This window comes from Heteronotia binoei, chromosome 13, assembly GCF_032191835.1.
Source record: "Heteronotia binoei isolate CCM8104 ecotype False Entrance Well chromosome 13, APGP_CSIRO_Hbin_v1, whole genome shotgun sequence".
NCBI classification, from domain to species: Eukaryota; Metazoa; Chordata; class Lepidosauria; order Squamata; family Gekkonidae; genus Heteronotia; species Heteronotia binoei.
In genome coordinates this window covers 65,468,691-65,496,633 of record NC_083235.1, presented here as the reverse complement: position 1 = coordinate 65,496,633, position 27,943 = coordinate 65,468,691, and the positions used below count along the sequence as shown (strand labels likewise).

Sequence of the window (27,943 nt, the reverse complement as noted above, 5' to 3'; positions counted from 1 at the left end):
TCGACTAATCTAAATGTCTTGGAATTTGGGTTTTAAAGCTTTCTTCCAAACTGTCTGTCTTTCCAGCAACTCTCCAGACCCACCTTCTTTGCCCGGAAGTTTGAATCAACCATCAATCAGGAGGTGCTGGAGATCTTGGACTCCCATCTCTATGGTAACTACCCACCTAACACACCAGCCCTCAAGGCCTATTGGGAGAGTGTCTATGACTTCGTAGACGGGCTGAGTGGGCTCAACGACGTCACCTTGACTGTGTACACATCCTTCTCCAGGCTTGGGCTACTGAAAGTGACATCTACACAGGCACAGAAAGATGAGAGGCTTTGCAGGTAGCTCCACTGATTGCAAAATGCTGGTGTTATGGAAGTGGCTGGGTTACGGGAGCTAGACTTGTTTGGCCTCTTGACTTACAGGGAAAGGCACCCCCCGCAGTGTAGAAATTCTGGTGTGTGGTTTCCTGTGGCATTACTTCTGCCTTGAGATTACATCCATACCTCTTCCTATGAAGCCATCCACGATCTCAGAGTTCCCTCCCTTAATGTTTACAAGTTCGGCCACTGCTTGGACTAATTCTTAGTAAGCTGTGGTGTCTGTCCTTCAGATCACGTTCATTGAGGGCCCCTGTACTGGATTGTACAGCCATTTTGTTCAGACGGGCCTTTGTCAGTAATGAAAAATTACGCGGGAGTTTTGTGCTGCGCGGGATGCAGGGGTGTGGCTAATTACTGTTTGTTTTAATTGGCCTGTTTTGTACTTTTAGTGTCTCTGTTGCATGCTTAGCTGTCTTTTGTAAGCCACCTTGAGCCACCATAGATGGTAAGAAAGGCAGGATATAAACTCTGAAGTAAACAGCTCACGCATGCCCAAAGTCTCAGGCTCAGTGCCTGGTATTTCTGCTTTGGGGTAGCAGATCTGGAAAGGACCTTGGGGAATTTCTGCCGGTTGGAGTAAAAAAAAGTTCTAGACTAGATGAACTAGTGTCCTGACTTTGTATAAGGCAGCTTCTTGTATTTATATAGTGGTGGGTATCCAGGGTAACAGCATAAAGACAATGAATTTCAATAACAGTTCTGTGGGAAGTCGAAATTATCTTAATAAATACCCTTGACTAACGGGCCCAGAGAAGCTAGACGATCTCGTGGTTACTGATTCTGATACGGCAAAGTAATCATGGCTGTCTTTCTTTGTCTAGATTTGAGCCGCAGGGCTTCCCATCCAGTGTGCATCTATATTTCTATGATGACCAATTCCAGGGTTACTTGGTGACTCAGGAGGTGCAGAACTCCGTAACACAGCAGACAGAATCTCTAGAAATATGGATGATGCCCCGAGGGACTCTTAAACTAGCCAGTCATGGGAGACAAACGAACCGTCTGCAGAATCTGGAGGTAGGACTCGTTTCTTCCCTTCTGTCGATGAACTCTTCCGGCTCAAATCTGTCCAAGTGTTCACATGCATATACACTTTCTCTCCCAGAGCCCCTCTTATGCCAGGATGAAAGCATCTGAAAGAAAGAGGCCTTTCTGTTGAGATGCAAAATGAACTTGGTCTCCAATTTGGAAATATCCCCCTATAAAGAGAGAATGGGAAATGAGACTGTGGATAGGCAAGGCTACTGAACAAGCTGCAGCGTGTTCTCTTTCCCTTATTGGTGAAGTGGCATTGGCCCTTTCTTCTCAACCTTACACGGCTTCCAGAATGCTATTCCACAGTGTAGGGGCCATCACAGAGAGCCAAAATTTAGAGCCAGTTTGGTGTAGTGGTTAAGTGTGCGGACTCTTATCTGGGAGAACCAGGTTTGATTCTCCACTCCTCCACTTGCACCTACTGGAATGGCCTTGGGTCAGCCATAGCTCTGGCAGAGGTTGTCCTTGAAAGGGCAGCTGCTGGGAGAGCCCTCTCCAGCCCCACCCACCTCACAGGGTATCTGTTGTGGGGGAGGAAGGTAAAGGAGATTGTGAGCCGCTCTGAGACTCTTCGGAGTGGAGGGCGGGATATAAATCCAATATCTTCTTCTTCTTCTTCTTCAATGGGGGACAAGGCAAAACTGAGGGCACTGCAAATCACTTCTGATGGGAGGGCCTAAGCTAGCCAATTGGTTGAAAGGAAGAGGTCCTTCAGGTATTGAAAGACTTTATAAGCTCCTTAAAAAGAGATTAGTGCAGTTTCTCCTGATTATAGTTACATATCCTTGGCACTTCACACCCATCAGAAAGTGGACTGTTGCATTTAGCACCAGTTGAAGTATTCAGAACAGTTTTTTGGTCAGCCCCATGTAGAATGTGTTGCAGTAATCCAGTCTAAAAGTTGCAAGAGCATCATTCAGTGTGGCTAGGTCAGCTGCGTCCAGAAGGGATTGTACTTTACAAACCAGGTGGAGATGACAGGAAGCTCAAGAAATCCCAGGCATCTGCTGTCCACGGCACCTAGAAATTTTATCATGACACTTTTAAAAAGGCCAGCAGAAGGGAGCTCTCATGTCCCCTGGTATTGATGTCCCATCCACTTCCACATCATGAGAATTCATGGCCCTGAGGCACTGTGATTGCAACAGCTGGAAAGTGCAGATTTCTCCCAAAGTGAGGGGCTGCCTCCCAGCCAAGTCCAAGGTTTTGTGGTCACCTTTGCCACCACAATGCCCTTTCCAGTTTCAGCAGGAGAGAATCCCTCCTCCCATGAAACACCTGAGCCTCCTTGATAAGCTGATCAGTTGCTATAGTAGCGGTGGCAGGAAGCGGGAAGAAGGCAGCGCCACACCAGCTGCAGTGGTGAGGCTGTGGATTCCAGTGTGGAAAAGTGATTGAGGTTAGCGCCAAAGCTTTGTCCTTTTCTGGCAAATGAAGGGTGCTGAGAAGCAGCTGTCTTTCCCACTACCACTTCTCTCTCTCCTGCCTGTAGGACCTGCAGTGGAGTTCAAGGGCTAATCTGTAGGAGAGGCTGGAGAGGCTTGGGATTGTTGCTTGTAATCTGAGGCATGCTTTCCATCTGACTCACCATTCCTTCCCACTGTGCAGACACTCTCTCTCTCTGCTTCACCCCTTTCCTCTCCCTCTTCTCTTGTCAGCAACCTATGACGGGCAGCCCCCACCAGTTACCTGGTGGGTCTCTTTCTGCTGCTCTGACTTTGATTGATTGTCCTCTGGGCATCTTCTCCAGGGTGGTTAGCTCTTTACAAATGCCTTCTTCATCTTGGACTCAGCAGAGAGGCTGCCCCTCCCCTTGGGAGAGATCAGTGTCTGTGAGCTAAGGCCAAAGGCTTGTGGTCTCTTGCAGGAGATACCCTTCCCCTATATGTCATAGCGGGCCAGGGCTTTACTTTGCAGTCTCACAGCATCAGCAGCATGCCTCAGCTTCTCTTTCCTTTTACATGGAGGAGCGGCTTCAGGGCTCAGAGTAGGTCTCTCCTCATCCCTTTTGGCTGCAGCTGTCGTGGGCTAAAGGGTACAGCAGACCTGGGGCAACTGTAGCACGAGCTCCTGTACTGGCGGGTGCACCTCTGCCCATTGTGAAGCCCCCCCCTCCAACTTCTTGCTTTTTGCAACATCCTGTCTTTCCCCATATGAACCCCAGAGAGCACTGAGGTCAGCAGGGAAGAACCTGCTGCCTATCCCCGGGCCGAAAGAGGTAAAACTACAGAGTACCCGCACCCCGGCTTTCTCTGTAGTGGCTCCACACCTATGGAACCAGCTCCCGGAAGAAATGCGGGCCCTTCGGGTTTTCGGACAGTTCCGCAGGGCCTGCAAGACCATCCTTTTTAGGATGGCCCACACCGATTAAAGAGAGAGAGACTGACCTGCTCTGAAGGTCAGAGCGCCTGCTCCGGCTGCAACGCCACTGAGGATGTTCTCCGCAGCTGAGAACGAAACGTCTGGAAGGAAAACTTTCTCCAGTAGATTCTACAAACCCTAAAGACAACACTGTGGTTGTGTTCTGTGTAAAGAAACAGGGTGACACTGGTTCCAGATACCTCTGCATAGAGGCCGCTCTGGGCCGGCACCTGATGCTGAAGCTCAGCTGTTTCATTCAAGCCATTCATATCGCAGGGGTTTTGAATGTGCAAGCTGACAGACGAAGCAGAACAGCCAGTGTTTTGTACAAATGGTCCCTGAACCCTAATTACTTGGCACCTAGTTTTGCCCAATGGAGTGTCCCCGGTGTTTTTTTCCTGAGAGGCTGGTCCTACACCGCAGCCTTTAATTTTGGCCAAAGGTCATTTCTAGATTCCATCTATCCCAAGAGGTCATTCTGTTTGTGTTTTTCCCCTCTCCAAGCTCAGAATCCAAGGGGTGACTGCACTCCTTGGAAGTCAGGAGGGCATTGTTATTTTATCTGAAGCGAATGGCTGAGTTCTGTAAAGAGGACATACTATTTGTTTCGGGACCTTGCAAGGGAAAGGGCACAACATCTCAGACACTTTCTAGGTGGTTGTAGTCTCCTGTGCAAGCACCAGTTGTTTCCAACTCTGAGGTGACATCGCATTACGGTGTTTTCACGGCAAGCTTTTTATGGGGTGGTTTGCCATTGCCTTCCCCAGTCATCTACACTTCCCTCCCAGCAAGCTGGGTACTCATTTTACCAACCTCGGAAGGGTGGAAGGCTGAGTGAACCTTGAGCCAGCTACCTGAACCCAGCTTCCACTGGGATCAAACTCAGGTCATGAGCAGAGAGCTCAGACTGCAGTACTGCAGCTTTACCACTCTGCGCTACGGGGCTCCTTTGGTATCAGAATTTGGTATCCTTTTGGTTGGTATCAGTCATTAAATTCTGTTATGAACTTGCCAACTGTCCCTCTCCATTAGAAGTTCTGCTACTAGGGCCGTCACATCCTCAGTAGCATTCTGGAGTGGTGTGCCACTGGCTGAAACCTGCCAAGCTGCCGCATGGTCCGCAGTGGACACCTTCATTCTCCATTATGCCTTGAACTTCCTAGCCAGAAAAGAGGCACTGCTGGGGACATCTGTGCTTGAAGCTTAATTCAAATAGGTGAGCGTGTTCCTCCTCCTGTTTTGATCTTGTTAGGATCCCCGTGTGGGTGTGCCCAGATCGACAATGGAAACAGGGTTATTCTTACTTGTAACTGTTGTTCATCAGATATCTTTTATGCAGGCACACATATCCTCCCCCCCACCCCCCGCCCTGCCACATGCTTACTTTTGCAGCATAAGGACCATCTCTCCCCACATGTTCCCCAGAGAGTACTGAGGTCGGGAACACAAAACCTCCTCACTATCCCTGGGCCAAATGAAGCCCGCTTGAAATCCACCAGAGAAAGGGCCTTCTCCGTTATGGCCCCTACATGGTGGAACCAGCTGCCGGAGGAGGTGAGGGCCCTGCGGGACCTTGTCCAGTTCCGCAGGGCCTGTAAGACGACCCTCTTCCGGCTAGCCTACGCCTAGCTGAGATGAGAACTCAATGTAGCTTGCCAGACGTCTGTTTTATATGTAACTGGAATGTTTATTGGTTTTAAGGTTTTAACTGTTTTAAATATTTAATTGCCTATATATTTAAAAGTGTTTAATTTTATGTTGACCAATTTTTGGAAGCCGCCCTGAGCCACTTGTGGGAAGGGCGGGATATAAATCCTAAATAAATAAATAAATAAGAGGTACCGAGGGCATGGGGTGCTGCCTCGCAGGAGCACGTGCTGCGGCCGAGGACAGATTTTCAGCTCCAGCGTGTAGCACCTCTGGAGGCTCTATGCTCTAAAAACCTACTGATAGGCAGGCCTGCATGTGCACAGTCCCTATGCATGCCTGCGCAGAAGATACTCGATGAACAACAGTTATGGTAAGAGCAACTCTGTTTTTCACGGCAAACGGCGAGCGGTGCTCAGTTGTGGGACTATTTCCACCTAATTCGTTGTTATTACCTAAGGAAGCAGTTGTGGATAGCTACAATCTGTTTTAGTAATGGCTTTTTTTGTAGCAGGAACTCCTTTGCATATTAGGCCACACACGCCTGATGCAGCCAATCCTCCCAAGAGCTTACAGTACGGCCAGTCCTCCAGGAGCTTACAATATAAACAGCAATAAAAAAACAATTCTTGTATTTTATTGCTGTTTATAATAATAATAATAATAATTTTTAATTTATATCCCGCCTTCTCCGCCGAAGCAGGCTCAGGGCGGCTTGCATAACATAAATACAGTAGTACAGCAATAAAATTCATAGCAATTAAAAGTGCAATTACATTTAAAACAGTATTTAAACTAATAATTTAAAACCACAGTATGATATGGTGCTGCGGTCTTGGTATATGCATATAAACATAGTTTTCACGGCGATGATACAATGGTTCCACCTTAAAAGGCCAGTTGGAAGAGGATGGGCTTGCAGGCCCGGCAGAACTGATTAAGACTCCACAGGGCCCGTACCTCTTCTGGTAGCTGGTTCCACCAGTGGGGTGCTGTATTGTATTGTACAATTATATTGTAAGCCACCTTAGTTTCCAAGTCAGAAGTCAGCTAATAACTGTTTTAAATAAAATAAGCACAAGGAAATTCCTTATGTTTAACTACTTCTCTGTGGATGTGTCTCACATGACTGGCGTGAAATGTGTGACTGTCACAACCACAAGGACCCGTTGCCTGGCTCTTCCTCGACCGGCTGTCATCCTGTCAAAGTGATGGTTCTAATTTGGTGGGAAATGCCCACAGCGGGACAGAATCATGAAGAAATTATGGCACAATGAGTGTGTGATTGGGGATTTTGGGAAGGAATGTCTTTCTGGTATGAAAAGGAATTCCCATAAGCGTTTGGTGGCTTAGGCAGTGCTTGGTTTTAACATCGTTTTGGTATAAAATATGTTTTGTTTGAATATACATACTGTTTGGTATTTTTGTGTAGCTCACCATGTTTTTGCAGCTTTTTAATCCCAGCGAAGGTAGCCTTTCTTGTTTTATGTTGCTTGTCTGTTTTCCTATATTCTTGGTTTGATGTATTGTGATTACCTTAGAGTGTAATAAAAAGATATTTTATATAAAAAGTAAATCAGTCCCGTTACTTACGCACTCTCTCCCTGTGTGACCTGAAGAGTTGGCAATCCTTGTGCTTCGCACAGGGCTCTCTCTAAGCTGAGTTAGCATGAGCTAACGCACAAATTTTTTAGAAGATATTTTTAGAAGATATTGGATTTATATCCCGCCCTCCACTCCGAAGAGTCTCAGAGCGGCTCACAATCTCCTTTACCTTCCTCCCCCACAACAGACACCCTGTGAGGTAGATGAAGATATTGGATTTATATCCCGCCCTCCACTCCGAAGAGTCTCAGAGCGGCTCACAATCTCCTTTACCTTCCTCCCCCACAACAGACACCCTGTGAGGTAGATGAAGATATTGGATTAATATCCCGCCCTCCACTCCGAAGAGTCTCAGAGCGGCTCACAATCTCCTTTCCCTTCCTCCCCCACAACAGACACCCTGTGAGGTGGGTGGGGCTGGAGAGGGCTCTCACAGCAGCTGCCCTTTCAAGGACAACCTCTGCCAGAGCTATGGCTGACCCAAGGCCATTCCAGCAGGTGCGAGTGGAGGAGTGGGGAATCAAACCCGGTTCTCCCAGATAAGAGTCTGCACACTTAACCACTACACCAAACTGGCTCTCCGAGTTTTTAGCCTCCAGCTCGCACATTTTTGCCTTAGCTCAGGAAGGATGGCCGCAAAACAACTTAATTTATGCAGTAGCCAAATTGCTCGCTCACAATTTTAATGCCAGTAGCTCACGAAGTAGAATCTTTGCTCACAAGACTCCGCATCTTAGAGGGAGCACTGCAGCACTGCTACAGCCAGCAGTGGGGGAGAAGACAACAAGTCTGGTTTCTGCCTGACTTCAGCTCCCAGATCTGCACAATTACCAGTTGAGAGCAGAGCAAATCCCTGAGATTCTGGCAGCTTGGATTGGGGCTTGGATTGCTCCAAGCACAGTTGACAAAATACAATAATCATCCTCTCCTTCCACCCCACCCACCCCAATTTTCTTTGCTGGCACATCAATTATCTTCACAGGTCGATGTTTTATTTTTTTTCTAAAAGGTTTGGGTACCCCCCGTTTTCATTTGAGAAGAGGCCATCCTGGAATGCTGGCAGGCTTTAATATTTCTACACTGGGCAGTCTGTTCTTTCCTCTCCTGAGTCCCTGTTTTCTTGTGTCTCTTTCCGTCCACAGGTGGGAACTGAGTGGGATCTCAAGGAAAGGATCTTCCGCAACTTTGGTGGTCTGATTGGGCCTTTTGATGAGCCAGTAGCGATGCAGAAATGGTCACGGGGCCCCAACCTCACAGCCACCGTTGTCTGGATTGATCCCACCTACGTCATTGCCACATCCTATGACATCACTGTTGATGCAGAGGCGGAGTTCACACAGTACAAGCCGCCCCTGAACCGGCCTCTTCGCCCTGGTGTGTGGACCATCCGTCTTCTCCAGTTCTGGGAACCCCTGGGAGAGAGCCAATTCTTGGTGGTCCCGCAGACCTTCAATCGCAAGCAGCCTCTCAGGAAAGGTGAGCAGACTGATGTGGGAATAGAGCCACTTGCCTGGCAGTTATTCATGATCCTGTGTCATTCTGGCAAAATCTTGAGTACTAAAGACTCTGGGCCACTCTGAGCACACTTGCTGGCATCAAGTTTAAGGATTATCACTAAATGTGCACTCAGCAGAGACCACCAGTCAGATCCTTTGAAATGTATGTTTGATTCTCACATTTAGGGTTGCCAAGTCCAATTCAAGAAATATCTGGGGACTTTGGGGGTGGAGCCAGGAGACATTAGGGGTGGAGCCAAGATCAAGGCTGTGACAAGCATCATTGAACTCCAAAGGGAATTCTGGCCATCACATTGAAAGTGACGGCACACCTTTTCAATTCCTTCCTTCCATAGGAAATAATGAAGGATAGGGGCACCTTCTTTTGGGGCTCATAGAATTGGACCCCCTGGTCCAATCTTTTTGAAACTTGGAGGGTATTTTGGGGAGAGGCACTAGATGCTTTACTGAAAATTTAGTGCCTTTACCCCAAAAAACAGCCCCCCCCCAGAGCCCCAGATACCTGCGGATCAATTCTCCATGATTTTCTATGGGGATAAATCTCCATAGGGAATAATAAGAGTTCCCAGCAGACATTTCCCTCCCCTCCCCCTGCTTTCTGACGACCCTGAAGTGGGGGGAGGGTCTCCAAACCGGGGGATCCCCTGCCCCCACCTGGGGATTGGCAACCCTAGTTGCCATCCTCAAGATAGGGCCTGGAAAGCTCCTGGAATTATAATTAATCTCCAGACAAAGGAGATCAGTTCGACTAGAGAAAATGACTACTTTGGAGGGTGGACTCTGTATCCTTTTGCTGAACTAAATTCCATCCCCTTCTTAAATCCTGCCCTCCCACCCCCAAAATCTCCAGGAATTTTCCAACCCAGAGTTAGCAGTTCTACTCATATAACATTTGTATATTTACACTTTTAAAAAATCTAAAAAACTCTCTATGAGGTCCCCCCCTTTGGTATTTTTTAAATGTGTGTGTTTGCACCTGGAAGGCATGGTTACCTCTGGCAACTGCCCCCTACTGGAGACATGGAGGATATTCAGAGAGGTGGCTGAATAAAGCCTGCCTCTGTCCTCCCAACTGCTGGTATTTCAAGGAGGTCTCCCATCCAAATTAACAAGAGTTGACCTTGATTAGCTTCTGAGATCTGATGGGATCAGGCTTGCCTGGGCTATCCAGGTCAGGGCAAAAACAGTGTATAGGTTTTGACCCTTTCTTGGAAAACAACGCAAAATTTGTGAGTGTTATCTAAAAACCTGTAAAAAAAGATGACACAAAAATGCATTCATACTGGGAATCTGCACGATTACAGTCCTTAAAGTGTAGGTCTCCGATGTGGTGCCCGCTGATGTTTTTCCCAGTGCCCACCAAGTGTTTTTTAGAAAGTAGGTGGAGCAGGATGGGGCTTTTGCCCAGCAAGGTTTTTAATTGTGCAGATTTTTTAATAAGTTGCTTGAACAGCAACTGCCACCATAGCCCAAAGATCTTCACTGTCAGACTGAAGATTTCGGTTAAAACAATTTTATTTGGTAACATATGGTAACAAATTATATTTCTTGCATCATTAATAACTTCTTTTATCTATCCCATATATTACTTTCTACCCACCCCTCCCCCCGTTACTAGTCTCTTAAAATTCTTGTTAATTTGTCCATTTCACACCATGTCATAACTTTTACAATCCAATTCCATTCCTCTGGTATTTTTTCTTGCTTCCACAACTGCGCATATAATGTCCTAGCAGCTGAAAGCAAGTACCAAACTATAGTTCTATCTTCTTTTGGAAATTTTTCCATTTGTAATCCCAACAGAAAAGTCTCTGCAACTTTCTTAAATTCATATCCCAAGATCCTAGAAATTTCTTGTTGAATCATCTGCCAATACTTTTTTGCTCTTTCACAAGTCCACCACATATGGTAGAAAGAACCTTAATGTTTTTTACATTTCCAACATCTGTCTGGCATCTTATTATTCATCTTTGCCAATTTCTTAGGAGTCATATACCATCTATACATCATTTTAAAACAGTTCTCTTTAATACTATGACACGTCGAAAGCTTTATGGAGTTCTTCCACAAATATGCCCAAGCTTCCATCTGTATTTCTTTATTTACATTAATTGCCACTTAATCATTTGAGATTTCACTACTTCATCTTCCGTAGACCATTTTAAAAGTGGTTTTTATAATTTTGAAATTAATTTTTCATTGTCTCCAAGCAGAACTTTTTCCATTTCTGTTTGCTCTTTTCTTATTCCTTCAGTTTTAATGAATTCTCCACCAAACTCTTTATTTGTTGCATTTGAAACCAATCATATTTATTAGTCAGCTCTTCAGCAGTTTTTAATTCTATTTTACCACTTTGTATTTTTAATAGTTGATTGTATGACAACCACTTTTCTTCACCCATCTCAGCTGTTATTTTTATCACTTCGGCTAGCACTATCCATAACGGTTTTCTCTCATCTCCATATTTCTTATATTTCATCCATGTATTTAGCAAGTTGTTTCTTATATAATGGTGAGAGAAAAAGCCGTCTATCTTTTTTTCCCCATAATACATATAAGCGTGCCAGCCAAATTTATTTCCATGACCTTCCAACGCTAAGAGTTTTTTGTTTAACAACCTTATCCATTCTTTTATCCATACTAAGCAAATTGCTTCATGATATAATTTTAAATCTGGTAATTGAAATCCACCTCTCTTTTTTGCATCTGTTAAAATTTTCATTTTAATTCTTGGTTTCTTCCCCACCCACACAAACTCTGAAATTTTTCTTTGCCATCTATTAAATTGTTTACTGTCTTTCACAATCGGAATAGTTTGAAACAAATACATTATTCTTGGTAGAATATTCATTTTAATTGCTATTCTACCCAACAGTGACAAATTAAGTTTATTCCACTTTAACATATCTTCATCCATTTTACGCCATAGCTTCTCAAAATTATTTTTGAATAAATCAATATTCTTCATTGTTATCTCCACACCCAAATATTTTACCTTGGAGGTAACTTCACAGCCCGTTAGTCTCTGCAATTCTTGTTGTTTATTTATTTGCATATTTTTACATAGAAGTTTTGATTTTTCTTTATTAATACAAAGTCCCGCCAACTCCCCATATTCTTGTATTTTGACTAACAACAAAGGTGAGACTTGTATGGGGTTTTCATTTATAAACATTATATCATCTGCAAATGCTCTGTATTTATAAGTAAATCCTTTTACTTTTAATCCTTCTATTTCTTTATCTTCTTGAATTTGCATCAGTAATATTTCAAGCGTCATTATAAACAATAGTGGAGAAAGTGGACAACCTTGTCTTGTACCTTTACTAATTATCATGTGTCCCGCCCAGCCCGGGCGAGGACTGCGCGAGGGGGACCCCCCGGTGCCTGCCAGCTGTTCCAGGCCCCCGGCGCCGCCCCGAGAGCCTCCCACACCTTCCCAAGCCCCCAGGGCGGCCCCACCCCTCACCTGGGCTGACGGGGCGCCAACAGCCGCCCGAGCAACGCCACACAGCCGACGAGCCTGTCTCCGAGTCCGCGGAGCCTGGCCAGAGCGAGACGTCGGGGAGCAGGAGAGAGAAGCTGAGCCCAGCGCTGGGCAGAGAGGAGGGGAGCCGCACGACCCGTCACAGCGAGAGACGCCATACCCCAGCACGCTGCCGAGGTCCAGGACGCCCGAGGCACTCCCAGGCAGCCCAGCCCCAGCTCGCCTCTCCCGGGCGTCTGGGGCTTTGAAGGGGGGAGGAGCTAGAGAGGGGTGGAACCCAGGAAGGGGGAGGATTGGGATGGAAGCATAAAGGGAAGGGAGGCAGGAGGTCAGGGAGGAAGCTGGCCGGTGCTTATTGAGGCTGCCTCGCGAGAGAGAGGGACAGGAGCCGCAGCACAGCCAGGAGGGGAACGGGGGCCTGCGGTGAAGTAACCCGGCTCCCACCCCCTGTTTCTGAGACCTCCGGCGAATGCCACAGAGTGCCCGGGAGGGGCGACGGTGGCACCGGGAGACCGGGAGGGGTGCCCAGGGTGCGACATGTCTTCTGTAAGATCAGCATTTATACATAGCCTTGCACATTGCTCAGTATATATTGCTTTTATCATTCTTATAAAGCTTTCTCCCAGCTCCATTTTCTCCATTACTGCAAACATAAAATCCCAATTTAAATTGTCAAATGCTTTCTCTGCGTCCGGAAAGAATAATGCTGCTTCCTTTTCTGGATGTCTTTCATAATATTCTACAGTATTTACAACAGTTCTGATATTGTCTCTTATTTGCCTTTTGGGAAGAAACCCCGCTTGATCTTCCTTTATAAAATTTATCAAATATTGTTTAAACCGTTCTGCCAAGATTCTTGTATATATTTTATAGTCATTATTTAATAATGAAATTGGTCTATAATTTTTTACATTTGTAACATCTCTATCTTCCTTTGGAATCAACAAAATAACAGCTTCCTTCCACATATTTGGTATTTTCCCTTTTGTTCTTATCATATTCATCAATTTCTGAAGTTTCGGGATTAAATTCTCATTGAGGGTTTTAAAAAATTTAGCTGTATATCCATCTGGCCCAGGTGCTTTTCCATTTTTCATTGCATTAATTGCTGCTTCAATTTCTATTTTTTCAATTGGATCATTCAAAACTTTTCGCATATTTTCTGCTAAGGGTGCTATTTTTATCTTTTGTAAATACTCATCCATCTTTCCTTTCCTTATTTTAACACCTTTAAATAACTTGGCATAATACTTAAAGAATTCTCTTTTTATTCCTTCTTGATCTACCACCTCTCTTCCATCCACCACAATTTTATTAATAATTTTACTTTCTCTCTTTTTCTTCAGTTGCCAGGCCAAATATTTTTAGGGTTTGTTTGCTCCCTGCTGCAATCTTTTCAGATTCCATTCCAGTTCTTTATTTAACAAATGTCTCATTTGCGTTTGTAATATTGTAATCTCCCTTATAATTTTCTTTTTCCCTGGCCTTTTTCTCAGTTCCCCTTCTTTTTTTCTTTTTTTCATTTTGAATGTCCAACATCTGTTTTTCTTTTGCCCTCTTATCTTTGTTATTCAATGTAATCAATATTCCTCTCATTACTGCTTTATAAGCCTCCCAGACCGTCTGAAATTCTATATCCTCTTTATCGTTTATTTGGAAGAAAGCTTTAGTTTCATTTTCTAGAAATGGCACTATTTCTTTATTCTGTAGTAAATCTTCATTCAATCTCCATCTTCTCAATTTCTTAGACAATTTTATAATCCACATTATTGGGTTATGGTCAGCCCCAATTTTAGGTAAAATCTTTTTTCTTTGTTATAAGGCCTAAGTCTTTAGTGCCCCACAACATGTCAATTCTGGAAAAAGTTTTATGTATTGCTGAAAAAAAGGTATAGTCCCGCACTTCAGGATTAAATTTCCTCCATATATCCTCCAAATTTTCTTGTTTGACCAATTCAAAAAAAGACTTTGGCAATTTTCCTTCCTTATTATTTTTTTTACCCCCAGACCTATCCAGTGTGTTCTTAATTGTTCCATTAAAGTCCCCCATTATCAAAACTTGGTCATAACTCAGATCATCAAATTGTTGTATAATGTCCTTTAAAAAAGCATCATTTGCACAATTTGGTGCATACAGTCCCAATAACAACGGGTTTTTTGCATTTAATATTATTTCTACTGCTACAAATCTTCCATCTTTATCTTTAAACACTAATTTCGGCTCCAATTCTTGTTTAATATAGACAATCACTCCCCTTTTCTTCTGTTCAGCCAACGAATAAAATTCTAGTCCCAGTTGTTTATTCCATAAAAATTTGTAATCCTTTTGTTTGATATGCACTTCTTGTAAACAAACTATATTACAATTTTGCTTTTTAATCCTATGAAACGTTGCCTTTCTTTTTTGTGGTGAATTTAGTCCATTTACATTCCAAGATAATAATTTGTAATCCATCATGGTGCAAATTCTTTTATGTTCTTCATAAAACCTACGCAGTTCCTGTGTGCTTGTAATTGTAATTCTTTTACCTTGCAGCTCAAAGCTCAGACCTTCAGGTATTATCCATCTATACCTCATTTCATTGTCACGTAGTTTTTCTGTCAATTTTTTGTATGCTTTTCTGTCATTTATCACTTGTCTTGGCAATTCTTTCATGATTCTTACTTTGCTGCCTCCCACTATCAATGTCTTTTCAAAATTTTTATTCAAGATTTTTATTCAAGATTTTTCCTTTTGTCATATATCTTATAACCACATCTCTTGGTAGATTATTTTTCTTGGCATATAGTGAGTTCACTCTATACATATAGTCATACATGCTTCTAGTTCCTTCAGGGTCTTCCTCCAAAAATTCTGCAATTATTCTTATTATATATCCTTTCAAATCAGTCTCTTCATCCTCAGGTACTCCTCTCAGACGTATCTGGGTTTCCATCAATTTGCAGTCATGAATTGCCACCTTTTCTTGCATTTTTAACAAGGTGGAATCATGTACTTTCACTCTCTCTTCCACCTCTTGCACTTTCTTTGATGTTACCACAGTCTCATTTCTGAGATCTTCTATATTTTTCCTTAGCTCTTCAATGTATTTTCTAATTTCTTTTTTAGAAGCAGTGATCATGTCTCTCACCCCTTTCATCATCCTGGCTTCCATTGCTTCTAATTGCTCTTGCATTTTCTCCATTGAGGCAGTCCTTGCACGAGTTAACTTATGCTCTGACATTTAAAAAAACACCAAAAATTTTGACCTCTCCAAATTAAATTTAAACTATCAGGTTTGATAGAGTAAGGCTTGCCCTTTTCAATAAGCCTAATTTTGCTGTCCTCAGAGCCTCCTGGGCTCAGATATTAATTTTTAAAGTTTTTATTTCTTCCAAAATGGCGGTCGCGACTTTCTGCTTCCCTTTAAAAAAAATTTCTTTCAAAAGGCTTCTAAAATAATTATCAGCAATAATGTCCAATAGTATTTACTTTATAATTGTCACCTCTGTCAGCTTCATCAATTTTTAGTGTCCCGAACACTTTAAAAACTTTGTTTAAATTTTGACCTTCTAGCAATAGCTGCCAATGTTTTTCTATGATATTATAGTCCTAGAGTAGGCTAGCTGCTTCAAAGATTTCCCTTTTCCATCCGACACTTCCTGCTTTTCTTGCCACCAAATCCCGTTTTCACTGGTAAAAGGATCTCGCGATGTTTGAAGTATTTCCTGTGTTGACTGTGAGAGCTGCAAATCTGTGACGATGGGGCTTTTTCTCCAAAACCGCAAGTAGACAAAACAATAAATTCCTTTCCACTTTTTAGCACTGTCTTTTAAATTTACAAAGTTCAAATTTCACCCCTTCTCCCCTTCTTCTTCCAAACTTTCTGAATCTCTATTTCCCACCTTCTGATTTTATTTTGTTTAACTTTAAATAGTCCCGGAACGAAGATAGTCATCAGTACCTTTTTCTGCAGTTATCCAGATCCAACACCGGTCTTGTATAGCTTTAGATGTTTAGCAATCTCAAAGAAGGTTAGGATCCTGTCGAGCTTATGTCAAATAAATGACTCTGGAAACTTCTGCTGATGATGAATATGCAACTCGTCTCCGGAGACCCCTCAAAGCCTCAAAGCAGCCCCCCCCCCCCGACTTCCTTTTAGCCAAGGTAAATCTCCTCAGAGTTTCCTGTGCATATCTTGGACTGATCTCTGACTGAGAAAAGTAGGCAGTAGGCATTAAATTGCCTTCCACTACCCCGAACAGAAGCCCCAGTCTGCTCCCCTTCTGAGAAGCAATTCAGCTCGACATTTTCCAACCCCGGAAGCCTCTCTGTCAGCCTGAAGGTTTAAGTTGCTTGCATCACATTATCATGGCAGTAAAACCTTTGGCAAGTGGTGAACACAAGTAACAAACCTTTTGCTATACAGAAAACTCTGAACATTCCAATGAATCTTTCAGGAAACAATTTTACCACCTTTTTTAAATGAGAAAGAACCCTCTACACCTCCATCTTTTACTCTATTTCTGGATAATTCTTCCAAATGGCCATTGGTTGAATTAGAGGAAATCTTTTCCTTAATAAAAGGATTAAAGTTGGGTAAGACTTATGGCCCAGATTTGATGACCCTTGAACCTTTAAAAATATATTATGATTGGTGGGCTCCAATTTTGCAATGTTTATGATAGATTCAACTGGCAAATTCCTGAAAAAATCCCAGACAATTATAGACCGATTAGTCTGTTCACTATTTCTTCTTCTTTCTTGCTGAGAAATATTCATCATATTTTGATGGGAAATTGTTTACTTCTTTTGTGGATCTTAGGATGCCCTTTGATAACATCTCATGCACAAGGCTTTGCATCATATTAAACCAATTGTGACTTCCTAAGTAATTATTACATCTAATTGTTTCTTTACTCACTTCAGCTTCCATGAGAATAAGGTGTCCTATAACTGATTATCTTCAAACCCAATTCCAGTTACAAAAGGTGTTCAACAGGGATGTATTTTTGGCTCCAGATTTATTTAACCTCTGCTTAAATGATTTACCAAACAAACTACAAGTTAACCATTCTCATGTTCCTAGCTTGGCTCCTCATCCTATATTGCTTCTACTGTAAGCTGATGATGCAGCTCTTCTTTCTTGCTCAAGGATAGGATTAAGATGACTTCTTCAAGCTTTTGTTTCATACTGTTGTGATAATTTGCTTTCTATTAACTATGTTAAATCTAAAACAATGTGTTTAAAGAAATATCAAAATGTTAAACCCTTGGATAGGCATATGATTGAGCAAGTGTCAAATTTCAACTGTTTAGGTCTTCATTTCTCCTCTTCCAACAAGTGGAAATTTCATTTTTTTTCATCTTCTCAAGTCTATTAGAGTACACATAGCTACAGTTATGAGATTCTTTTCACCACTCAGGAAGGTAGTTCATAACTTTTGCTCTGGAAGTCTACAAAGCAAAACTTAGCTCTTTCCTGCGTTATGGAGCTTCAGTTTGGTTTCCTCTTCTTTCCTGAATCTACAGTCAACATTTCTCCATGCCATTTTTCAAGCATTTCAAGCAATTCCAACTTATAGCTTGGTTTTGTTTCCATTTTCTTGTAATCATTGAAATGAAAGCCATGGTGAAATTCAGATTTTTTTCCTACTAAACTAAGATTTTCTTCCAGATCTTTTAAAATGGACTGGACTTGATCCTTTTGTGTCTTCTTGGACACAGACTTACATTCTTCCATGAAAGACTTATATTCTTCCATAAGATCTTCTTTTATTTTTCCATTGATTTCACACTTTGCAGTATGTTCACACATTGCCATTTATTATATTTGGCAAAAATAAGGCTGTTACCCTACCCATAACTTATAATTTAACTGCTGCGTTAAAGATTTGCCAAAAGGTATAATTAATTCACTTGCATACAGGTGCTCTTTTTGCACCGGAATTAAAGATAAACTGTGTGTATGCAAAAAAATATTTTTAAATAATACATTTATTTTAAAAGGCGACTTGTTAAAATGAGCTTCTGCCTGAAATGGTGAAGTGTTACTATTAGAGTTATGCATGACATCACTGCCTGAGATTTTGTGGCTGATAGCCATTTTGCATTTGGCATACCACGCTGGGTCAGAATTCCAAAGGTGCCTGTAGGTTCAAAAAGGTTAGAAACCCTTGCCTTAAGGGGAAAAAAACCTTCATTTTTGCAGTGCATAATCATGGTCTTCCTGACTGGAAGTTATTTTTTTCTATTGAATTTTTATTACATGAAAACAGATTATAGCGCTTAAAAGATGAGAGTGGGATCAGACATTTTCGAGTAGTGCTCTTCCAAGAATGGAATTGTTTCGTTTTGTTTGTTTTCTTCCAGTTTACTTTAGTTTTAATCTCAGTATTTTAGATTTATCTTTGTATTAACTCCTTCCCTTCTCCATTTTAGGAGGTAGGGGGGAAGTAAGGGTTTTAATAAGCGAGACGAGGGAACATGTGAGGCAGCTGCTGACGTGGTTCCCCATTTTAGAGTTTTTAAATTTATGTTACTTAATTTGTTCTCATCGCTGTTCTCTCCCTTTTATACTTCTGTATTTTAGTTGGAGTTCTGCTGGATTGTGGAATGATCAGGGAGGAAAAGTTCAGCCTGCAGAACATTTGATTTATATAAAGTGTTAAGGAGCATTCTTGTGAGCCTCTCTCTTTTAGCTTGTCATTCGATCAGCTATCTCATTCATATTTTATTTTTAATCTTTCTCTATCAATCCTTATTTTGTTTCACTTTTTCTTTGTAGATGGAGTCAGGGCTGGTAGCTGAAAAGCTCCTCTTTCTCTGTTATTTCCTCCCCCCCCCCGCCCCTTTCAGTCATTCAATTACTTAATGCTAAGTTTTTGAGAAAAGGAAAGGATCCTCTGTTTCGGTAGTGAGTTCATTTGCCATATATGTTTATCAGTGAGCCTTTTTAAAAAAACTTTTTCATCCTACGATAATCTTACTTAGCTAGCTTGTTAAATCATGAAAAGAAGTCAGGGCTATTAGTTGTAAGGCTAATTTGAAGAGTCTTCTTTGGAACCAGTTGTAGCGTCAGAGGGGGGAATAGTTTAGCACATGATGGTTATTTATTTATATCACCTTTTGTTTTGTTTTGTTTTTAAAATGGTTCATAAACTCACTATAATTGATTCTAATCCTGAGGTCTCCCTTCCTAAGCAGAGGAAAATTGATTTATTGAATTTTCCAACTAGCCCTTGACACTCCAGCTCCATCTAAACTTAGTGGCAGTGACACTCCCAGAGACAAAAATAGTCTTATCAAAGATTTCAGGTTTTCACGGCTGGTAACATCATTAGGGTTTGTAGAATCTTTCGGGATCAAGTGGCGTGTTCTATGCACAGCAGCCAAGAAGGTCTGAGCGCCTGCTCCGGCTGCAACGCCACTGAGGATGTTCTCCGCAGCTGAGAACGAAACGTCTGGAAGGAAAACTTTCTCCAGTAGAACACGGCACTTGAGCCCGAAAGATTCTACAAACCCTAAAAATAGTCTTGTTTCATTCATAAAAGCAACATAATGGACACAGCTAGTACTACTCCAGCAGCAAGATTAATGAGAGTCCAGACAAAAAAGGATAGGATGATTACCCAGGGTTCTCAGAGCTCTCAAATTAATTTACAGACGGACATTCCTGTGACTAATAGCAACACAAACGTTAATAATTTCTAAAACTATCCCCCAAAATTTTGAGGTCTATGACTAATAGTATCAAAAAACTACACTCAGCATTTTCATGGGAAGTAGTAAACCAAACATGTTTCTGTAAATTTAAAAATAGAAAACAAACTATGGAATACTGACAACCAAAATGTAGACAACCAAAACAGCTCCCATTTACATGGGAACTGTCCCTCTTGAAAGACCATCTGGAGTGTTAAAAACCACTTGAGTTTTTTTATTACAGATTTCCGAAACATGGATAGATTTCACTTCTGTTGACCCTCTCTCCCTTGCTTCTTTTTTTCAACAAAGCGTAGTTTTAACTTTTAAAACTTTTGATATTCCTAGGATGATTCTTTAAAAAAAAATGAGATGCTGCTTAAATACAGAATTTATATTAATCGAGTCTTTAAAAATAATTTCATCCATTCTCTTGATGTGACTGATTCATCTGATGGAGAGAATCAGGTTTCTGTTAATAGGAAACCACAAGAAACATGCATCCAGCCAAACATAACCGTACTGATATAGAAACTAATTTTTTTTTATCTCCTAATTGAGACTTTAACAAGTGAACAATACATTCTTGCTGAAAGGCTCTACAATTTAAAGGACAAAACGGGGGGAAAGTTAAGGGAAGTTATACCTATTGACTCTAACTCACTTCGGGCAGCATCAAGAAGAGACCAAGCTGTCGATGAAAGTGTTAGGAGTAATGTGACACAGTCAGATGCAGTACTTTCAAACAGCAAAAACTGTTGAAAACAACATACTCTATGTGGCAGAAACTTCTTTACTACTTTGCCAGATAGCAAATATAGTAATCTCTAATGTGTCCGTTCTTAAACTGATTTTATGATTTTTGAGAATTAATCAATTAAAGTCATATTGGGCTCTGAAGTAGGGTTGCCAAGTCCAATTCAAGAAATATCTGGGGACTTTGGGGGTGGAGCCATGAGACTTTGGGGTGGAGCCAGGAGTCTTTGAGGGTGGAGCCAGGAGACATTGGGGGCGGAGCCGAGAGCAAGGGTGTGACAAGCATAATTGAACTTCAAGGGAGTTCTGGCCATCACATTTAAAGGGACTGCACAAATTTTTAAATGCCTTCCTTCCACAGGAAATAATGAAGGAGAGGGGCACCTTCTTTTGGGGCTCATAGAATTGGACCCCCTGGTCCAATCTTTTTGAAACTTGGGAGGTATTTTGGGGAGAGGCAATAGATGCTATACTGAAAATTTGGTGCCTTTATCTCAAAAAACAGCCACCCCAGAGCCCCTGATACCCGCGGATCAATTCCCCATCATTCCCTATGGGAATCGTTCATAGAGGTGCATGATGGCTCTGGGGGCAGGGCTTCCCCCGCCGGCCAGCTGGCTGGGGGAAGGGGGAAGCCTGTAAAACCGGGGGATCCCCCTCTGGGACCTGGGGATTGGGAAGCCTACTCTGAAGTCTATAGTTAACTGGAATATAGCAAAAAGAAAAGAAATCTACTCAACCCCACTACCCGTAAATATCTATAATTGGATCGCATCCTTGTACTTCTTGATGTTTTATTTTAAAAACTGTGTTCCCACTATCTCCCCCCACCACCACCACCTTTCCATTAGGCAGGCATCTTTTAAGGGCAGGGAGAAGGTTTGGGACCAACCACAGGTAAAATATAGAGTTCTGTGAACTCAAGGAACTCATTTTCCAGAGAAATATTAGTTTTAACACCCCCCCTTCCTCATGTAGGGCTCCAGTGGAATAGCAGAACAAGCGCTGAAGAAGACAACCAAAACTATCATATCACCCTATAAAAAAAGACCCTGAGACCCTGGAGAGCCACTGCTACTCTGAATAGACAAGGGGTGGGAGAAGCTTTCGGTGCTCAGCCATTTCACGTTTTTCCTTGTATCCTGGGCTTAGAGCATTTATATGTTTAGTTTCTGCTGTGATTCTTGTGCTTCTTTTTGCTGTGTTATTTTTAAAAAATTGTATTGACAAATTTCAGTATTCCCCCACCTTTCCATTTTAGGCAGGCATCTTTTAGTCCATTCTCTCTCTCTCTCTCTCTCTCTCTGGTCTAGTGAAAATATTAAATGAGTTTTATGATTTCTACTTCAAAGAATATTTAAAAATAAACTTTGATAAAACAAAGGTACTAATCTTCTCCAGGAGCTCCGTGGTGCAGAGTGGTAAAGCTGCAATACTGCAGTCCAAGCTCTCTGCTCACGGCCTGAGTTCGATCCCGGCGGAAGCTGGGTTCAGGTAGCTGGATCAAGGATGACTCTGTCTTCCATCCTTCCAAGGTCGGTAAAATGAGTACCCAGCTTGCTGGGGGGGAAGTGTAGATGACTGGGGAAGGCAATGGCAAACCACCTCATAAAAAAAAAGTCTGCCATGAAAACGTAATGCAACATCACCTCAGAGTCGGAAATGACTGGTGCTTGCACAGGGGACTACCTTTATCTTTTACCTTTTTTAATCTTCTGTAAGGACACATTCTTTATCCTTGTGTGGGAGCTCAATCAAGATAGTAAGAAATTTCAAGTACCTCGGGGTTATGTTTATAGAGCAATTATACATTTGGTTGTCAGATATGCTGCTCCATTATGGTATACTGGCCATATAGAACATCTTGATTTTCTTCAGATCAAATTCTTTAGAAACTGTTAGGTATTCCACAATGTATCTCCTCCTCCACCTTGCAATTAGAGCTGGTGCTTCCAAACCTGTCTTCTATTATTTATCAATCACTACATTTCGGTTTTCCCTTTTCAAGCCATAAATAGCTCCTGTTTTGTTTCAGTTGCTAATTTCAGATACCTCTGTGTCCATCTGGAGTAGAAATTTAGATAAACGACTTTCTGCCCCGATAGAGTGACATAAGGATGTAAGGAACAGTACTAGGAAAATAAGCTGTAAAATTTTTCAAAATAAGATCTTAAATGAAGATTGGTCCTTGGTGTTCAAGGACACAAATCATAAGTGTTTGCCACTCTTCATCCATATAACCATCGTACTTTTTTCTTGCTGGACTGTTTCTGCTGGTTAGAAATTGGCAAGGTGTAACACCTCAGACTCAGCTGAGGTAGATACAGGGAGATACAGAAGAATTCCTGCCCTTATTGTTCAGATCAAGTAGACTCCCCAGCTCGTATTGTTTTAGCAGGTTCCCAGAACAATACCACATGAAACAAATATATTACTCTTTGGGTAAAGCAGCTAACAACACTTTCTGAAAAGGAGACACTGCACTATCTGCTATCAAACAGATTGGCAAAATGTGTGAGAGAGGATAAGATTTTTCTCCATATAGTGTCAAGAGGGAACTGATTATTATTCTCCCATGTTTTTCTTTAGAAACTGTGGATGAATAGCTAATGGTTGTAAAATCTAGGGGAAAATAAAGAAAAGGTGAAAGAGAAGAAGGTCTAGAAACAGATAAACGATTAACCTATTCCAGAAAATTTAACAATGCTGTTAAATTTGTCACAGAAATGGACAATCATTAGTATTGTTAATGGAATAGTGGCGTTCTCTTGGTTTCTATAAGGGAGAGATGGGTTTCTTGTTGGTTGCGGTGGGTGTTTTCAGGTCTGTGTATTCAGCAATAAGAAAAATTCTGTGCCAAGGAAAAGGAAATTCCACCTTATTATAGATCGTTTTCTTGTTTTAACGGCTGTAAACTATTTAATGTATTTTAATATTCATTAATCTTATTGTTAGAATTTTGTGTTGTGAGCCGCCTCGGTGGGGAGGGCGGGATATAAATCGAATAAAATGAAATGAAAATGAATTAGCTGGACACATTAAACAAATCTAAATCTTTTCGTTATCTGCATCATTTATTCTGCTCTTCTTAGAAGCAGGGCAAAGAGCTATACAGGCACTGTCCTCACCTGTGACAACTGGAATGCCTGCTTAGTAGCTTGTAACAAAGGGTAGTCCTGCTTTACAGCTATAAAAGCATGGTTGTGTGACCCGTTTCTTTTAAGGGTACTGATCTCTCTCTCTCTCTTTTTAATTAAAGTAGATACTCCTGACAAACTAAATTGTGTCCAATCCCATTTTGAGGCGTTTTAAAATTTTATTTACTAATTTTGTTTCCATCTTTCCCAAGGGCCTGTTACAAAATATATTTAAAAAATCATTTGCCTGCCTATAAGGTTTTTCCCCTCCCAAATAACAGGGCTGTGGATATTACGCAACAGGAGGGAGGAGAGTCTAATGGTGACCTGGAAGATAAGGGGCTGGAAGATAGAGCTATCCTCTTCCAATTGGGAAAGATCAGGCATAGTCCCAGCTGAGCTCTCTAATCTTCTCTCTTTCTGTCTTAGATGATGGCAAATGGCTGCACTCCGGTCCTCCCCGCAATGAATACATGGAACAGAATTTCCAGGGCCTGGCTGGGATCTTGAGCCTGCCACGTTTGGATGAAACAGAGCGAGCTGCCCATCAGCACACACAGCTGGTGGGCAAGGCTCTGGAGAACTGGACAGACAGCAGCATCAGCAGCTTCTGGTTGGTGGCTGGCCTTTGCATGGCAAGTCCTTCCAGTTGCTCCACCCTGGAGCTGTGTAGCAAAACCTCTTGGAGTTCACTTTCCCCAGACCCCAAATCAGAACTGGGGGCCATCAAGCCTGATGGGCGGCTGAGGTAGCAGGGGCAGCCGGCAGCACATTGTTGGGAGCAAGGAAGCATCTACGCGGCAGGTGGGCATACGTTCCCCTGCACACACAAACACACACAGGGAGAACTCCAGACTACATCATCCTGTGATAATGCACTTGGGCAAATGCAAGAGAGGATTCTGAAAGCAGACAGCTATCTCCCTTTGTCTGTGGTGCACAGATGATGTAAAGATGGAGGTCCCACCCACCATTCTCAGGATTGGCCAGAGAAAACATGTGGATGGGAGGAGCTTACCTGTTCATGAATCCAAGCAATGGAAACTGAGCTGGCAGGTAAGCTGCTGGCTTCTTGGCTCCAACATGCTCTTCCCAACCAAGGATAATGTTCTACAAGATCAGGACTCATTGTTCCCAAATGGTTGCTGGCAAAGAATTCTGGGAAATGGGGGGGGGAGGGTAAGTTGGGAATGCAGGCAGCTAGGCTGTCACTGTGACTGTGTCCTCTGAGCAGCTGGTGCTGACTTGACGCTCGATTCCCATCTTCCCACCCCATCCTTTTTGGTTCATATTTTTTTAAATAAATGTTACGTGTATGTATAAAGCAAAGTGCAATAGAAACCACGGTCATTTCCCCCCACCACCTCCAAAGGGAGGATCTCAGTGTCTCCATTTTCTTTTTATACTGTAACATATCTTGTTGTCTTTGATTCTGTAGGCATGCAAAGAGGGCGAAATGCTTGGTTTTCTCCTAATGGTGCTCACAGCTTGGCTCTTGCTACAGATAATTAGAGAGAGGGAGAGGCTCTCTCCTTTTGTCCAATGCAGAACTACCCCTCTCAAGCACACACTTTAGCTAGAAGCCAGGAAGGAACCAGGCCTCTCTAGCTACTGTGCCAAGCTCCCGATGAACAGAGCTGCTAGTCTGTGCCAAACTGATGTATCTGTTCGAGCCCCTTCAACAGTGTCTCAGAACCCACCTGGTTCTTCCTCCTTTTGTTAGCCTGAAACCTGGTTGGTACTGTATTTGGTGGCCTCTCTCATAGAGCTTGGTAATGACTCTGCCTGTCCAATGCAAAGGGTAGTGTAGGGTATCTGTAGATATGTACTAAATTCCCCCACTTGCTCTCACGACGAATTCTCTTTCCACTGGGTCGGCGCAGTCTCTCTGCACCTGCTACATCTGCCACAGGCAGTAGTCAGCCCTGACTCCCCTATCCTCCACTTCCCCTCAGTCTGCTGGTTGGGTTTTGGTTTTTCATTTAACATTGTTAAATAAGTCATAATTTGTGTGTCTTCCCACACACACATACACATGCTCACACACCAGCTCTCTAAAGCTGAATGCGTTCCAGGCAAAAACAGTGTTTTTTCATCCTCTGGGATTGTCCCTGTTCTGTATTTAATGTTGTCCAATGTATGATTATATGATCCGTCATGTACAGCCCAGTTTTTGAGTGAACCACCCCCCCCCCCAGTTGAACTGGGGACAGCAGTGCCTGGGGCTTTTTTTCCTAACAGTGGTTCTAAAACAAAAGTGTTAAGGGAAAGGGGACTCCCCTCGGACAACCTTTTCCCCCAATGTGTGCCATATCAAATTTCAGAGCGAACCCCTAGATGATGACTTGACATGGGGATGAATTGTTGTTGCTGTCTTTTCAAGGGAGTTTAGAAAGTGGCTCTTTGTTTTCAGTTGAGCTAGGCCTAAGGTTCAGAGTTCTGATGTAGACCTGGCAAGATTTTTGGATCTCAGGGTTTGGATTGAACTGACCCTTTCATGAGAGAGGGCTTGCCTGCATTTTCTCAAAACATCAGCGTTTTCTAGATCAGACATGAAGATCATAAACAATATCTGGCCTTTACTTTAAGATGGCTTGGGTGGTGCTAATGTTTTTTTAAAGGAATGGCTCTTTTGGAATGGGATTTGCCAGACCCAGAACTCCTATGCAGGGGAGGGGGCGGGGCTGGTTAATTTGTTCTTTTGCTTGAGATCTGCATATCCCTAGCCACCACATACTACCCATTGTTTTTGATAATGGTAATTAGCCCCTGCCTCTAGAAAGTGGACTCATGAAATGTATTTTTGTGTTCTGAGCCAAGGGGAGGGTTGGACTAGGCAAGGCATTAAACCTGTTCCAAAGAATGAATGCCGAAAGCTTTGTGTTGGAAGCATTGTGTAAAGTTGTCTGAAATATGCAACACAAATACATCTATATCTCTACAGTGTGAACAGTGTGAATTCTTGAAGCCAGTTTTTCTCTTCGTGTGCTCAAGACACACCCAAATGGGTTCATTTTGATTGTGTAATCTAGAGCAGGGTTTCCCAAACTTTTCTTTCCCGTGGCCCAGTTATTTTTACACTTCTCTTTTGTGGCCCACTAAAATTTGGGGGTGAAGCCGGGAGACAGGAATTATGCCATTTCCGGTGGTGTCAAGGACCAAGTGATGTCACTTCCGGGGCACACTGAACCAAAACTCCACCTTTTCCTGTGATGTCACTTCCATGGCAGCCCCCCAGACCTTCCTCTTCTTCAGAAGTAAATTCATTTTCAGAAAAATCTCTCTGAAACTCATGCTGAGCCAAAATGGGGGTGGAAAGTGGGCAGTCTTCTCACCTCTACACTTGCAAGCATGTTCATGTTCAGTTGCCTGCACCACCTACACATCCCTTCCTCAACAGCACTAGCCAGTATATGCAATTGGGAGTGCTGTTGCCATTGCCATCAGGAATGCCAGCACTGTGTACCACCCACACTGGGCCCTGGCAGCTATTCTACCTCAAAATATGCTGACACATTTAGTAGGCCCTTCCTTCAGCTGCAACTACTGGAACCCTGCCTCAAGCTACAACCAAGCTTGCTTGGTTTCAAGAAAATCTTTCAACAACTATTTTTCATACTTTTTGTTGTTTGAAACACAGGGAAATTGCTGTGAAAGGTAGCAGAGAATTGTATTGCAATTAATGAAATAATTTCAAGTTATATGAAGTTCATACAAGCTTTTCTGCAATTATCCCAAAAAGGATATTTATGAGGGGCTTGCAGCTTTTTACTGGCTGTGTTTCCCATGCCTTTAAAAGCAACCTGTTGTGCAGATACTTAGCCAGTGAACTACTTTCATCCTTTTTAATATCTACAGGAGGAGTTTAGTTTTGTGTCAGATAACTGTTAAAAGCAGAACCAGTAAAATGATGCCAAGTTCATAGTACCATCTCTTCCAGTGCTGTTGAGGTATACCGCAGTAATTTCCAATAATCTCTTTCTGCCTCTCACCTCTTACTCTCACTCACTCACACAGAAATCTCATAGAAGGCCACCTGGCTACAACTGGGGGTGCCAACTTTTCATTGGTAGAGCTCCTATGCAACAACAGTATGATGAACAGAAAAGTTTCATCCAGTAAAAACGGAAGGAAGGGAGGAAGGAAGGAAGGACATGGAAAGAAAGAACATAAACATAAGAGGAGCCATGTTGGATCAGGCCAGTGGACTATCCAGTACAAAATTCCGTCATACAATGCCCAAAAAGCACCAGTGGGACCAGGGCACTAGAAGCCCTCCTACTGTTGCTTCCCCCCCTCCCAGCACCAAGAATACAGACAGAGCACCACTTGCAGGGAAAGAA

General features: G+C 42.6%; 1 protein-coding gene across 2 annotated transcripts in view; it reads left to right on the top strand.

Annotated features, from left to right (window-relative positions):
- XYLT2 (xylosyltransferase 2) overlaps positions 1 to 26,541 on the top strand; it is a 71,307-nt gene extending 44,766 nt beyond the window's left edge. For both annotated transcript variants that reach the window (XM_060252219.1, XM_060252218.1), the window contains exons 8-11: positions 67 to 329; positions 1,193 to 1,388; positions 8,162 to 8,495; positions 24,030 to 26,541. In XM_060252219.1, coding sequence (XP_060108202.1) covers positions 67 to 329; positions 1,193 to 1,388; positions 8,162 to 8,495; positions 24,030 to 24,352 — 1,116 coding nt within the window. In that variant the 3' untranslated portion in view covers positions 24,353 to 26,541. The remainder of the gene's footprint in view (positions 1 to 66; positions 330 to 1,192; positions 1,389 to 8,161; positions 8,496 to 24,029) is intronic.
- Positions 26,542 to 27,943: the final 1,402 nt, after the last annotated feature.